Source organism: Neolamprologus multifasciatus, chromosome 22 (genome assembly GCF_963576455.1).
Source record: "Neolamprologus multifasciatus chromosome 22, fNeoMul1.2, whole genome shotgun sequence".
Lineage (NCBI taxonomy): Eukaryota > Metazoa > Chordata > Actinopteri > Cichliformes > Cichlidae > Neolamprologus > Neolamprologus multifasciatus.
In genome coordinates this window covers 12,590,597-12,605,528 of record NC_140459.1, presented here as the reverse complement: position 1 = coordinate 12,605,528, position 14,932 = coordinate 12,590,597, and the positions used below count along the sequence as shown (strand labels likewise).

General features: G+C 41.9%; 1 protein-coding gene across 1 annotated transcript in view; it reads left to right on the top strand.

The window, feature by feature from the left end:
* Nucleotides 1-14,932, top strand: part of LOC146493070 (dolichyl-diphosphooligosaccharide--protein glycosyltransferase subunit STT3B) — a 101,536-nt gene that overhangs the window by 78,341 nt on the left and 8,263 nt on the right. Inside the window, exons 8-14 of the mRNA XM_085148664.1 lie at nucleotides 3,296-3,344; nucleotides 4,020-4,174; nucleotides 6,417-6,628; nucleotides 8,021-8,208; nucleotides 8,981-9,152; nucleotides 9,702-9,875; nucleotides 12,141-12,254. Coding sequence (XP_085004790.1) covers nucleotides 3,296-3,344; nucleotides 4,020-4,174; nucleotides 6,417-6,628; nucleotides 8,021-8,208; nucleotides 8,981-9,152; nucleotides 9,702-9,875; nucleotides 12,141-12,254 — 1,064 coding nt within the window. The remainder of the gene's footprint in view (nucleotides 1-3,295; nucleotides 3,345-4,019; nucleotides 4,175-6,416; nucleotides 6,629-8,020; nucleotides 8,209-8,980; nucleotides 9,153-9,701; nucleotides 9,876-12,140; nucleotides 12,255-14,932) is intronic.

Here is a 14,932-nt window from a genome sequence, read left to right as displayed (position 1 = left end):
ACCTACATTATGTTGAGATTTGTTGGGCAGCTAGCCTTTTGTGAAAGGAACCATTAACTAAATTTCAATGTAGATCCAGATCTGGGATTTCAGCCATTCTGCATTTTTTCTTCTTTTAGCCAAAAGTTAGAGCGCTCCTACTCTATTCCCCGATGGTCTAACCTCCGGGCCTCTCCATCGGGCTTTTAACTCGCGCTCGTGTTTGTCAGAAAATGAAACCTGGAAGGCAAATGATAAGCAAATATAAACTGATGATTGCTGCAGCTTTGCTGTTGGAGAAAATTTGTGGAGGCTTGTGCTCCACCATGTGAACTGCTGTTTTTGATTGTGCCGGTTGGACCCCGGCGCGTGCAGCCAGCTGGTCAAACTTTATCCTTGTTGATGTTTTGCCCATTATTTTCAGTTTGTGGCCAAAGGGCTCGAGTTTCAGACGGTTTAAAACGTTGCCTTCTTGCTGTTTATTTATTGATTTTTCTTTTTTCTTCTTCTTTTTCCCCCCCTTTTTGTCTCCTGCTGAAGGGTTCAGGTTTAAGAGCACAATTCGGCTGACTGATTAGACTTTAAAGGCCACACAAGTCTTTTACCGTCATATTTTAAAAGCATTAAGATATGGAGAATTTGGTACACAACAGCCCACAGAGGAAACTTTAAAACAATGTAATCTCACTGGATTTTCCGCCTTTATCGTGTGTGTTGCTTCAAACTGGCCTCATATGTTGTTAACTGATCAAATATAGAGTTGCCCTTAAGCGAGTTTAATATGTATTTATTACATGACTGTCTACTTCAAAGTGCTTACAGATCAAGTCCATCTGTCCAATAGAGCTGTTTCAGAGAGTCTCACATTAAGATCTTTAAGTAGGCCTTCCACTGTCTCTATCTCTATATATCCAGATGTTGCCGATTTCACCATTATGCATGGGTATTTACCAAACCTCTTGATCCTTCCTGTTTCAAAGGCCCCTTTGACCTCATCTTGCATCTTTACAGATAAGTTTTCCGAATTCTAGAGCCCAACTTTCAAGATTCATTTTGGCAGACCCGCATCAGGTCGTAGAGAGAGCACTAAAGATTTTTCTCGTCTTCGATGTGGTTTATCGAGGCAATTTCCATAAACGTGACCTCGGTGAGACTTTTTTCCAAAACAAACTTTGCTGCAAGTAAGAAAACAAGACATCTCTTTACTGCAAGATTTTCAAACTTGTGAAGGACATCTATGTAAGGGAGAAATGTTCTCTCTCTCTCTCTCTCTCTCTCTCTCTCTCTCTCTCTCTCTCTCTCTCTCTCTCTCTCTTGCTGAATCTTAAAGGAATTAAGATGTTGTGGGATTTTTTTCTTTTTTGGTTTGGAAATTACCGTAACTGTTTCTTGTCATCACTTTTATTTCCTTTTTAGTTTATGTTCATTCATCCGTCCATGAAGCATATCCCAGCTGTCATAGGGAGCGAGGGGGGACCAGTCTATTGCAGGGCTAACACATAGAGACAGACAAGCAGTCACACCCACATTCACATATAAGGGCAATTTAGAATAATCAGTTAACCTAACTCCACTAACTGCATGTCTTTGGACTGTGGGAGGAAGCCAGAGTACTCGCACAAATGCAGAAAGGCCCAGGCCAGATGTTGGCGTTGAACTCAGCACCTTCTTGCTGCGAGGCAACAGTGCCAGCACCAGTTTGTTCATATACAAGTAATAATATGAGGATAATAAAATGTATGAATAACTTAACTGCTTAATTTGTGAAAGAAATGGCATAGAAATGGTCTACATCTGTTATTGAAACTGTAGATTTGAGCCCCTGGAAATAGCTGACTATACAAAATGACTATTTCCTTAACGGTTATTTCAGATATCTTTAAATTAAAGCTAAGAGTCTTGTCTTGATTGCCATATTCCTGCAAATTATCTAGACTCCTCTGTCCTCTGGCTTGTACTAAGAGCAAAGACACGATGGCACATTATAGCCGACATAATGCTGGCATGCTTGGACTGTTAGGACCTTCCTGCCTTAGAATTGATTGGCCTCTCATATGGATGCAGAATCCCAGTCTCCTGAGGATAATTGCTTCACCTAATAAATGCTGTGATCTGTCTCCCATCTAAATGGAACTGTGGGAGTTGAAGACCGTTTTTGAGGTGAGACTGCGCATGTCTCACTCCTCTGGTCTGTCAGGACATCCCCACTCCCCGCATTTCAAAGTCTGCAGCATTATACCCGGGTGGGTTTTCTCTGTATCTTTAACTCGGAGCCAAGCATCGATTGATTAAATCAGTGTCATCCTTTAAATCAGCTCTCAGTAAAACACCATCTTTCTCTTGCCTGCATTCGTTAAGAGCTTTGTTCAGAGTTTTATAGATTAAACACATTTTTCATATTATCTTTTAAAGAGCAGCACAGGACATGTCACAGCCGTATGTTGGTACAACATGACACAAAATCTAGAAATATGCAAGCGTTTTAGCTCCCCCCCCCCCGTGAGAGTGCCTACAACAGCCCGCGAGCAACAGTTCAGCTGAAATGTATTTCAGATCAAAGCTCAACCAAAATAAGACATTTGTATGCGCACATAAAATACCCTGTGCAGCTTAATTTGCAGCCTAAACGGTTTCAGTTACATTCATAAACAAGTCAATTCCAGTAATTAACATCAGCTGAATATATTCTCAGCACTGACACATTCTCCACTGAGAGCTTTCTGGGTTTTGAACTACAGTTGGCAGAAAGTTTAGTTGGAATGTTGATTTAACTAAATGATAACAAAGAAATCTAATGCACAAATGTGTGCAAAAATGACCAACAATGACCAAAAAAAAACATCTTTAGCTGTCAAGAGACATCCAGTGGAAGTTTATGACTTAATGATTTTATGACTTAGTTCCATCTGATTTGTTCTGAAATACGGTGAAAACCCAACTGAGATTTTCATGGCTTTAATGCTAGCAGTATATTCTACTTGTCATTTTTGTTATCCTCGGGCAGTCTGTGCTGCAGATTTCCAGGCCAGTAGGTTGGATTATATATTTTTTCTTTTTATTTATTGAGAGCTGCACACTTGGGCAGTGTTCGCCCCATAAATAATTACATATTGTTGCAACAAAGGGGAGGCAAATTAAAGTTTTTGTTATATTTTTGTTCCCCACAATGATGTGCTGCAACAAACAACTTTAATCTCGCTCGTCTTTATATTAACCCCTCCGAACCCCCAGTTGCAGTCCTCGTATTTCAAGTCTGAAATGGAAAGCATTTAAAGATGAGCCTCTCTTTATTGATCGTCTTTTTTTCCGCCTCTAGGATACATTGCTCCGTGGAGTGGTCGTTTCTACTCTCTCTGGGACACCGGGTAAGCTCTGCTGACCTTCACACTCTCACTGTCAATGGAACGCTTGTTCAGCCGTGTGTGTGTGTGTCCTGAGATGGATATTACCCCCCTTCCCCTCTCAACATCCCAGAGGGGAAAACTGTAGAGCACAAGCTGTGTTGAAGTATTGTCTTACTCCCAAAAAGCGCCAGGCAGTGCTATGTTTTCCAAACGCTCCGCAGTGTGTTTGATATTTCCGAATCAATGCCCCCCCCTCCCAAATACCCCAGTTTGCTGACTAAAGCAGTAACTGATGCCTCCCCCCTTCCTTTCCTTCGGAGGCTGATACTAATTCCTTAATGTGCTGTGTGTTGTTTCTTTCCCAGCTGTAATAACAAAACACTTGAGAGAGAAATATTTAAGATTGTACAGAAAGTGCTGTGTAAAAGCCCATTAGGAATAAACAGGGAACACACAGATTAGAAACTACTAACAGAAAAGTACATTACTCATCAGTAGTGTTAAATTTCTTCATATTTTACCATAAGCATGTGGGGGAGCAAAATTACCCCCCGACCACACTCATAACTCTTGAGTTAATCAGAAAGATCTATTGTATAATTTGTCTCAACACTCCCAAAGCATTCAGCTCGACATGAATTACATGTCTCTTCCCTCCTTCCGATTTCTCCCCTCCTCCCTTCCTCCTACATGCAGCTACGCTAAGATCCATATCCCCATCATAGCGTCGGTGTCGGAGCACCAGCCGACGACGTGGGTGTCCTTCTTCTTTGACCTCCACATCCTGGTCTGCACCTTCCCAGCGGGCCTCTGGTTCTGCATCAAGAACATCAATGATGAACGCGTGTTTGGTAGGAGTCTTAAATGAATGAAAACATGATTTTTCTCTGTGGTGTGGAGAATGAGGAGAGATCGAGTATGTTATAAACCACCACAAATGTTTTTGTTTTGTTGTTTAAGTCGTTTAAACCTCTTTAATCTAGACACAGTAATGCTGTCCGTGTTCAGACTAAAACATCTCAACCAGTATTGAGTGACTGGCCCTGAAATTTTATGCAGACACTCCTGGAGTCACCTGACTTTTAGTGCCCCCACTAACTTTTTATTTTATATCTTAATGAGGTTCGCTTGTGTGTTTTTAAATGAATAGTCTCTAATAAAGAATTTCCATTCATCGTTTTATCGTCTTCATCACATTAAATTTGAAATGTGTAAAGATGGAGGTTAGTCTCTTTGCTTGCTTTCTTGTCTTCACTGTTTTATCTAACAAGGGTGAAAAAAGCTGCAAAACTCATTTAAAGATGTGCAGTTCTGAGACTTAGATGAAGCCTATTAGAGAGCTAGTCAGCACCCACCTACCAGTAAGCAGCAACACCCCTAAAAATGGGCAATGTTGAACCCTAATATGGTTCAAATGGGTGTTGATTTTTAAAGAGGCTGCTTTAGGGTTGGAGAATTTAACAGTTTATGCAGCCAGCCTCATCGGGCCCTTTCAGGAACCTTTTATTTGCTGTTTTTCACCCTGCTTGAATTATCCATCGTTGGCATCTTCAAGTTAAAAATTTATAGAAAACAGACAAACCTGTGTGCAATGCGGGCATTTTAATGGACTTTTGTCGTGAAGACGGAGCTGAGCGGAAAGACAAAGCTTTCTTTTACTAGTTGGTTTACTAGCAGTCCAGACCGCTTCACCTGTGGTTATGATTTCCTAGTAATGACTGAAACTGAAAGAGGAAGTTGCTGAAATTAATTTCCTCTGCAGGGTAGCAGGGCTCATCCTTGGAGATAGGGTAAGGAGCTCAGACATTCAGAGGGATCAAGGAGTAGATCTGCTGCTCCTGTGGTTGAAAGCAGCCAGTTGAGATGTTTTGGGCATCTGGTTAGGATGATTCCTGGGGGCCTGCCTTTGGAGGTGTTCTGGCTATGCCTCCAACCTGGGAGGAGACTCCAGGGTAAACTGAGAAACCACTGATGAGTTTATCTTTCTCATCTGCCCTGAGAATGCCTCGGGTTCCCCCAGGAGGAACTGGAAAGTATGGCTGGGGAGAAGGATGTTAAAATCCCCTAGTCTGCTGCCACGACAACCTGATATTGGATATGCCACGGACAGATGGTTATTGTTGTCAGTGATATAATGGTGAAATACCACCTGCTTTTAGCAGGACATAGATGCATTTTAAGCTCGGTAATTGGATGCTTCTTATTGAAGTCTAAGAAGTCATTTGTCCTGTCATGTATGGAGCTTCTACATTTGACTTTTCAGTGAAGAACCAGGTATTTTCTAATTTGTCTTGAGAAATTTAACAATCGATAATTCAACCAGGAGAATTTCAAGCCCATCATAGCCTTAAATTCTCCAACAGTCAGGCCTGTAATATTGTCTATGGAGCAAATAAATAGGTATTTCAGAGCCAGGGATTCCTGAAATAGCTCCTCTGTCATACCTGATTCATTGTCAGCTGGGATTAGCTCTTGAATTAATAATGGTTCTGTTTTTAGTGGAGTTTATTTGATCATCTGTGATTAAAATGCATGATTTATAAAATCAAAATCAAAATAAAAATGGGTCGTGACTAGGAGACCGGTCTGTGGACAGCGCATCCTTTCTCGAGTAGCTTTAAGCACTCTCAGCTTTGAAAAAGCCTGAAATAATGAGATTGAACTTCTTTATACAGCAGCTTAAATAAAACTTAGGGTTAGACAGCCAAGATGGAGGGCAAGGAACCCTTAAGTGCTGGAAACAAAGTCCTTCAGCAGCCCGTTTCTCCCACAAACTTAATTAGCCAATTACAGGTATTGATTAGCCACGCACCTGTTGAGCCGGGTCGGTGCTTTTGAAGGACAAAGAACAGCCAGTGCTCCTCTATTCAGGGTTTGAGATCTGCAGTGCTAACATAGACTGATTATTCAGTGTTACTCTAACAACTCAATTTCTCTTTCCGTGTCTTTATCTGCCTCCAACACAGACTCATTTTGTCTCCTTTATATTCACGCCGTCTTTCTCCTTGTCTCACCTTTGCCGACTTTGCTTTCCTTATTCTCGGTTTTTTAACTTTCTGTCAACCACCGCCTTCTTTGTCTCCTGCCTTCCAGTGGCTCTCTATGCCATCAGCGCAGTCTATTTTGCCGGCGTGATGGTGCGTCTGATGCTGACTCTGACTCCGGTCGTCTGCATGCTGTCAGCCGTGGCTTTCTCCAGCGTCTTTGAGCATTACATGGGAGACGACACAAAGAGGGAGAAACCCCCTGCTGAGGACAGCAGCGACGAAGATGACAAGAGGAACTCCGGGAACCTCTACGACAAGGTCAAAGCACGGCAGAGAAACTGCTGAATTTACACTTCACTGATCTTCAGTATTGATAATGCTACACTTTGTTGATGTCATGTGACAGGTCAAGTTGCTGTGGGAGTAAACTTTTGTCTGGGAAAAATGTAATAAAATGAACAAAGTCAAAAAGCTGTCAACGAGTGAACACCCGTGGGGTGTTTCACACTTTCGTGGCACCTTTTGGGGTTTGGATTCATCAGTTGCATATTTGTCAGCTTCCCTCCTCACTCCCCACCAGTTTGGGTAAACTGTGATTCAGCTGTGATTCAGCAGCAACTGTTTGATTCTGTTGCCATAATTTAGCCGCCTTTGTTGAACGTTGAACTCTTTTCTGTAGTCACGGCTGAGGATGCGTCAGTTGCAGCCTGCCACGTAATTCCATCTTTCTTTTTTTTTTGCTTTCTCCAAAACACCTCTCTCTTCTAGAGAGGTTTCTAAAATGCCTTTTTTTATCTGAAGCGACACACTTCATAAAAATACTGGCAAAATGGCAAATATCAAAGGTTGTCGGCCGAGTTTGCACACAGGTTTGGGAACATTGAATGACGTCAACACGTTTAGATCTGAAATTTGGGGTTTAAGCCCTTTTTGTGTTTCAGTTTTGTCCTTTGAATGTGTCATGGTTACATGTGGATACTTGATTAGTTAGCAGCTTAATTGAGATGCTTTTATTCAGGTAGTCTAATTAAGATCAGTCTCATTTACAAGACAAACCTGTGAACAAATTACATACATATCACATTGCATTTTGACCGCTCGCTGACACAAGGAACCAACAGGAGAAACCAGGGAAGAGCTTAAAATAGATTCAGCTCCTGGTGCAGTGGTTGGCCCCCTGTCGTTGTGTTTAGAATTTGCCCAAAGCTTCACTACTTACAAGTTATAAGGGGGTTGTAAGCTGCCAGAAATTGAAATTGGACTTCAATTTCTGACATCTCCTGGAAGTTTTCGGCACCGCTTCCAGATCCCCGCGCGCCCACTGCAATTTACAGCAACAGAAATCTCACTTTTCCTGCAGTGATGGGTTTAAAAGTTAATTTTCATGTCTATCATTCATGCTGTCCCTCTTTATTGAGTTTCAGCATGCAGTTTGGGTGTGAGAGGAAGCAACTGAAGGTGTTAATTTGGTACAGATCATCTCCGGTGCTTTTTTTTTTTACTTCAGGTTTCTTGCTGCTCATCACAGGGATTTTCTCACATTTCTCACTGATACGTCTTCACACAGTAGAGGAAAAAAAGCTGAGGATACTCTAAAATACTTCTCTTATTAGTTCATTCAATAATTTATCACACTCAATAATTCAGATTTCTGGAAAGCTTCAGACTCGTTTGCCAACCCTCCTGATGGTGTTTTGTCTCCCCCTGCAGGCCGGCAAGGTGCGCAAACACGTGTCGGAGCAGGAGAAAGCAGAGGAGGGTTTGGGTCCAAATATCAAATCCATAGTGACCATGCTCATGTTGATGCTGCTCATGATGTTCGCCGTCCACTGCACGTGGGTCACCAGCAACGCCTACTCCAGCCCCAGCGTGGTGCTCGCCTCATACAACCACGATGGGTGAGAGCGCTCCGCAGTGCCGGATGGAGTACATGGATGTAAAGCAACTGCAAAGGGCAGAGCAATGCCTCCCATGATGATTCATAATGAAGAAGGATGGGCTCCTCCACCTTGCATGCAAATTAGCACATATGTGTGTTGTGCAGCAAGAGAGCGAGCATATTTCACAAGGGGATTGGAGAAATATTGATATGTGAGGCCGTACCTGATTAACTTTTAATCTTCTAGGTCACAGTAAGCATCTCTTAGGTTACAAAAAGCTGATATATTATTCTCTCTCAGACTCTTTACAAGCATAATTATTCTTTTAAAGCATTGAGGAGGAAATATTGGAGACCGAGACTAAGTGGTAGATGCAAGTTCTCATGCATATATTAATGGTGGTACAGTAGTTCTCAGACAGTGGTTTAGCTATGCTGCTGGGAGCAGCGTGCCTGTCACTCTCTTTTTTTTCTTGCACGTATACGCCCACACACACAGACACAGACGTAATATGATTACCATACCTAGAGCTAATTGGTTCCCTGGCTTCGTGTCTGCTCCCTCTGCGCGAGGTAAATTTAGGACGTGAACATTTAAAGTGCAAGGTGTTGTTTTTTTGTTTTTTTTAAACCCTCAGTTCATTATATATTGATGCTCTATTTTCAGCTGTTGTTGCCCTTCTGATTTAAAGTCCTAACTGAAATATTAATGGCTTCCTCAGCTATATGCCTACCAACCAACGCGGTTACCTGTCAACCTTATTTTTTCTTTTTTTTCTCCCCCTTGTTAGGACGCGTAACATCCTGGATGACTTCAGGGAGGCTTACTACTGGTTAAGACAGAATACTGATGAGCACGCACGTGTCATGTCCTGGTGGGACTACGGTTATCAGATAGCGGGCATGGCTAACAGGACCACTTTAGTGGACAATAACACGTGGAACAACAGTCACATAGCGCTGGTAAGGACTGTTATCGTCTTTCTTGTCTTCATCTGTCTTCTTCCCCGTTTTGCTCGTGGATCAAAGCACGTGCAGAGAAATCAGTGGTTTCTTCTCGCAACTGCTGGATGATTAGCAAGCTCTTCACTTATTTCTTTATTTTTAAATGTAATTGCCATATTGTATAAAACGTCCGCTTCCAACAAGCCAGATAATCTTGTTTCCTTAAACTTTTTCCTATTGAATTTACACTGTAGGGAGATTTCAGTTAATTGCTGTCAGATTCTGTGGGTTTGATTTATTCGTTTTTCCTCTCTGCTGCCAAATGTAGACAAATGATTTAGCCTTTTACTTAAAGCCCCTCTAGCTTTCTTCACTCTCACTTCCTACCGAATGCCTGTTGTCTCGTCGGCATCTGTCCACAGGAAACGTCATCAGAGTATCATGCATCACGGATCTCCGTTTAACAGCTCTCCTTTGTCCCGCAGCTCTGCCGAAGCGTCGTCTCTTGTGAAACGGGTAAAGCTCAGTTAAAGGATAACTTCTCAATCTCCATCACTTTCTTTCTAGGTGGGGAAAGCCATGTCTTCCAATGAGAGTGCAGCCTACCAGATCATGAGGTCCCTGGACGTGGACTATGTGCTGATTATCTTTGGAGGTGTAATTGGTTACTCGGGCGACGATATTAACAAGTTCCTGTGGATGGTGAGGATTGCCGAGGGTGAGCACCCTAAGGACATCAGGGTGAGTGTAACACGGCAGCAGCACCTGTAAATAGAGCTCGAGTTTTCTCTGAGAAGGAATGGAGCAGGACTTACACAGCAGTAAAATCAATGTTTCCTCTTACAAAAGTCAAGGTGCTTTTTCAAACCCTTCTCACCTGAACAAAAGCAAAGATTACTTATTCCATTGTTCCAAAACAAGACGTCAGCCAGGAAACCCTGAGATACACTCACAAGGTCCGTTATTCATGACTTTCATAACAGCTGCTTTTTGTTATCAGAGCAGAAAATGGACCAGCGTACGTGCAGGGCTTTTCTGTTCTTTGACTGCTAATAGAGTCTCAAACCAGATTTAACCCATTTATACACACTTCCAGCGTGCTCTTTGCTAAGGGAGACTTACTGTGCTCATTTCCAACGCCACATTTTTATTCTTGAATAAGTGTGGCTGTGTGTGTTCCAGAGCTCTTGCACTGGGCCTTGGTGCCATCTATCATTTCATCCACTACCTGAAATGAGCTTTAACTCCTCTTGCTTCAGCACCAGCCTCTCTTTTCGTCATTTATCTTGGAATTGGGTGCCCCTCGTAAACAGCAGGTTAGCACGGTTAGAGCTGTGTGTGTGAGATGAACAGATTAAAGATATCCACTCTCACTGACATCATGAGGAGACGAGAGTAGAAAGTGGAAAGATGTTTAATACCCTAACCCCTGGCTGTCAGGAATGATCTGTAAATATACAAATTTATTGCAGATAGTATGATGGAAAAAAATGAATTTATAATAGAAAATAAGGAAAATGATAATAGATCTACTTTAATGAATACAACAAATTTGTTCACAGGCCTTTTGATTGGTGGACACCACACTCTGCCTGTTCCTGAGCCATAGTCGTGCTGTTATATTAAAGCATTTTTCTTGTGAACTTGTATGGTCAGGATTTCATTTTTTAGCATTCTGTACTTTGCTGTTGTTGCTTCCCGACTTTCACGGTTGTTTGGCTAATTTAGTTTTTAACCAAAGAGAGAATTGCATTTTGTTACCCTTGTAACTCGGATCCAGTTTGTATTCACACTGAATTTTTACAAAGAAAGACGAGTAAACACGAGTTTCAAGGACAGTGACGCTATTGTGTGTCATCAATACTGCTGCACTGCAAATCAGCAGAAAATTAGATAGCGGGACTGTGGAGGCGCCAGTTTTCAGGTCGCACAGGCCGGCGGTCGACAACCACGGGGAGAAACAATTACACGGTCAGTTTGTGAATGGTTGTTGGCAGGCACTATGTGAAATTGGTCGCAAAGAGGGTTCTACATTGTAAACCACCGTGCGGCACCACCTTGGTTTGGTCACCTTTCTGCTGCAACCAGCGTGTATTGAGTGTAATTTTTATTTTGAGCGCAAACCATTTCTAGTTTCACTACTGCTCTGCGAGTGTTTGCAGACCAGTTGGTGCCTTCAATTCAAACTGTGGGTGACCACGGCAATCTGCTAGATACCAAAGCAATCAAAAGGAGGACTCTCTTTGACAGCTGCTAACACGACCTCCAGGGTCCAATCGTGGAATACAGCAAGCCTGTCCCACTGAAAGCCAAGTAACGTAGCAGAAGCTACTTTAGAGCTCTGTGTGATCATAGTAGGGTCACCACAGCAGGCAGCAACCGTTTTCTTGACACAACCCCAAAGGGCGATTTGGGTCTTCAGCTGGAATTAAACCAGCAACTATGTGAAGCAAACGTGCAGACCACTATACCAGAACAATCTACCCACTGAAACAATTAAGCAGCAATTTAACTTAGATGAAGTTTGGGGATTTTCCAGTTTAGAGGCATTTCTTATATTCTTCCTACTCCATTTAATTCAATAAGGCTGTGCTAATTGTATGAATGGCTTCAAGGAACAAACATGCTGAATATTACCTGGTTCCTCTTTAATGACAAAATACACAAAGTAGTGTATAAGCTGTGCGCACATACTTGTGGTTAGGCATTGATTTTGTGTGACTGTGGCTAGTTTGGTAGAAAATTTAGACTAATGCTGACAAAAATACATTAATTCCGCAGTTATAGAGCTTGTGTGTTAGAGCTTTGAATCGTGCACTGAGATGAGTAGTTTTTAAAATGATGACCAATTGATTACTTGAGCTTTTTAAGAGCGTTTTTTTCCCCTTTGCTGTCATTCAAATGCATCCTCTCACTACTGCATCCATCTAGTGTGAACTTTCTACTCCTGATGCTACGTACTTTTGCCATCTGGTGATTTTTCTGGGCCCTCTGTGTCTTCTTTAGGAGAGCGACTACTTCACTCCTCAGGGAGAGTTCAGAGTGGATAAGGCGGGTTCACCAACTCTGCTCAACTGCCTCATGTACAAGATGTCTTACTATCGCTTTGGTGAAATGCAGGTAAGAGGAGAAGTTCTCATTACTTCATCAGAAACTTTGCTTGTTTCTTAGAATTAGTTTTGTGTATGTGAAGACTTTTCAGGACTGAAGAGAAACCCTCCACTGAATCTTTCTGGAGTTATGATCCACTTCACACTTACAAATGGATGAAATGATGAGCAGCTGCCACAATCAAGGAAAAAACGTGTTGTATTTTATGCAACATGAAGCTTTATCAGGCAGTAACGAGCAGCTACCTCTGCCAAGCGTGTAAAAACATCTCGCTTACAGTAAAAGCCTGACAGACGGGTGGAACAGGTCTTTAAGGAGGCGCCTTAGGGAGCTCCTGAAGTTTGTAGAGGGGTTATCGGAGGGGAACGAGAGGCTGCGAGAGGAAATATGAAGGATTGGCAGAAGCTTTGAAATGCGCCACGGCTACTTCTGGCAGGTAGCAGAGGAGAGATGAGAGGGATCCTTCATGCCAGGTGCTCACATTCCTACCGTACAATCGACACTTCCGCCATCTGCGGACAATCAGCCAAAGCTGTTAAAGCGCTGTTTCTGGGTTAATGGCATGGAGAAACCGAGGCACAGAAGGAGTAGGAGGAGGACAGGATGGAGAGATCCCAGAGACAGAAAAATGTTAGAATAGCCGGAGCAGATTCCAGTTATGAAAACAAGATGTGACAAGTGTAAACTGAGGCTTGGAGGACACGAGGAAGAAGGCGATGAGCAGAGCGGAGGCAGCCATTCATGATTGTCGAGAATGCACTTTATAGTCATGAACCAATATTAAACTGTAATGCTGAGAATGCATAATAGAGAACAGAGCTCATGATAAGAAAACCCATGGACTGGTTACTTTGAAGCCCCCAAACAAACTCATTTATTTCCTTTTATATTAAAATGACAGGTTAAACCGCACTAATAAAAGCACATTAAGAGGCTAAGATCTTGTTGCTGCTGATATTCTATTATTTTAAAGTCTTTGTCCTGTGGAGCAGCCTGAGAAAGATTACAGGTTAGAACACAAAGTGAGAAAATTGGAGAAGAAGGAAAAACAATGGCGGGAACCTAGATGGAGGCTTTTACTTTGAGAATAGAGTTGACATATTTTTGAGGTACACAGTAACAGTTGCAGAGTAAGGAGGATGAGCAATCAAGGGCCTTTTTAGAGCAGAATTACAGGGACGAGAGGTTTTATGCTGCTCAAAGCTTAAAGTGTAATCAAACTCACTGTTTATCTTTCATAATCAAGTTTAAAATGTTTGCTCTCGTCTTTTTCTGTTCAGACCTAATTTAGTTTGAATCTGTAGAGCTGCTTTGTGCAAAGGTGATGCTTTAGTAGTGGGAGGAGAGGCTCCTGCCTTCCGTTTCACTTTTATTTTAGGAAACTATTTGACATTTTGGGAAATTCACTTGCAGAAAGAGTAAGATGAGAACACTGATGCTATTCGTGGCTATTCAGTTAAAACGTGGACACTGCCAGCCTGCTTCTATCTAGAAGTAACAGAATAGCAGCGATGGGGAGGAGTGGGTTTTAGTAATTAAGCAGCTTGTAGATAATTCAACCAAAGTCTCTCTCTGGAAGCGAGCCTTGCCACTGCATCTATCTTGGCACCGCCTCTGGGTAGTTGTTTTAAAGCCTCTATGTAATTGTATAGTGTAGCCTTAACGGTAACTTGAAATCACCAGGAAATAAAAATCCGCTTATATGCCTTAACAGTTTTGCTGGCTTTGATCCAAAGTAAGCTTTAAATCTCTTAAGGTGTATTTCTATTATACGTGCTCAGTTTGTACACCTTGTTACAGCTTCAATCCTGAGTGATCAGTGATCACTACTCATCCCACCAGACCTCTGATTAAATGCCATGCTGATTTACATTATAGCAAGAATAAGCCGAGAGAAAGTAAAAAGGTACACTCTGGCACATCTGTACTGCAGTAACACAAAGTCTTCTGCCAACACAGTGCACGTCCCACAGGTTATTAAAGTGTTCAAACACAGTTAAATGCTGGACAAAATATGAGGAGGAAGTGATCGTGTACAAAAAATGATAAAGAAACATCACACTTATTAATGCCAGTAGCCTGAGGAGCCTTTGGTGCAGCTGTTTAAGACAGTTGGGTCTGTACTGTTGAGTCAGCAGCCTTCAAAGGTTTGTTTATATTGTGATGCCTAATCTGAATTTCATACATTTTGTCCCTGAAAAATGCTAAATGAATAATAAAATCCTAAAAACGTTAATAATTTATTTTCTCAAAACTAATAAAAATTAAAGGTAAACGTGCCTCGAAAAATAAAATGAAACTAAAATGAATAATCCCAGTCTGTAAACTGGAATGAAAACAAATAAAATAATTTAAAAAAGCATTAAAAATCAAAAACTATTATAACCAGCAATATGTTTGGCTAATGTATTTTTTTTATTTATTGGTGTTTGGCTCTTTAGGAGCTGGGATGGCAGCTTCCATCGTGTCTTTGATATCATGTGTTTGGTTTGACGTCATTTATATTTCCGTGACATAAATTCAGTTCAACTTGAAGGATTTCAGTTTGTCCTCTCAGCTGGTTTCTGCTTTCTAAGCAGCTTCGGTCCAGATGAAAATAACAACGGGTGAACTGAAGAGGCAACAACAAGACGACCCCCTCAGGAAACAAAATGGTTTTGCAGGTGGTGGGCGCAACTCCTGCTCTC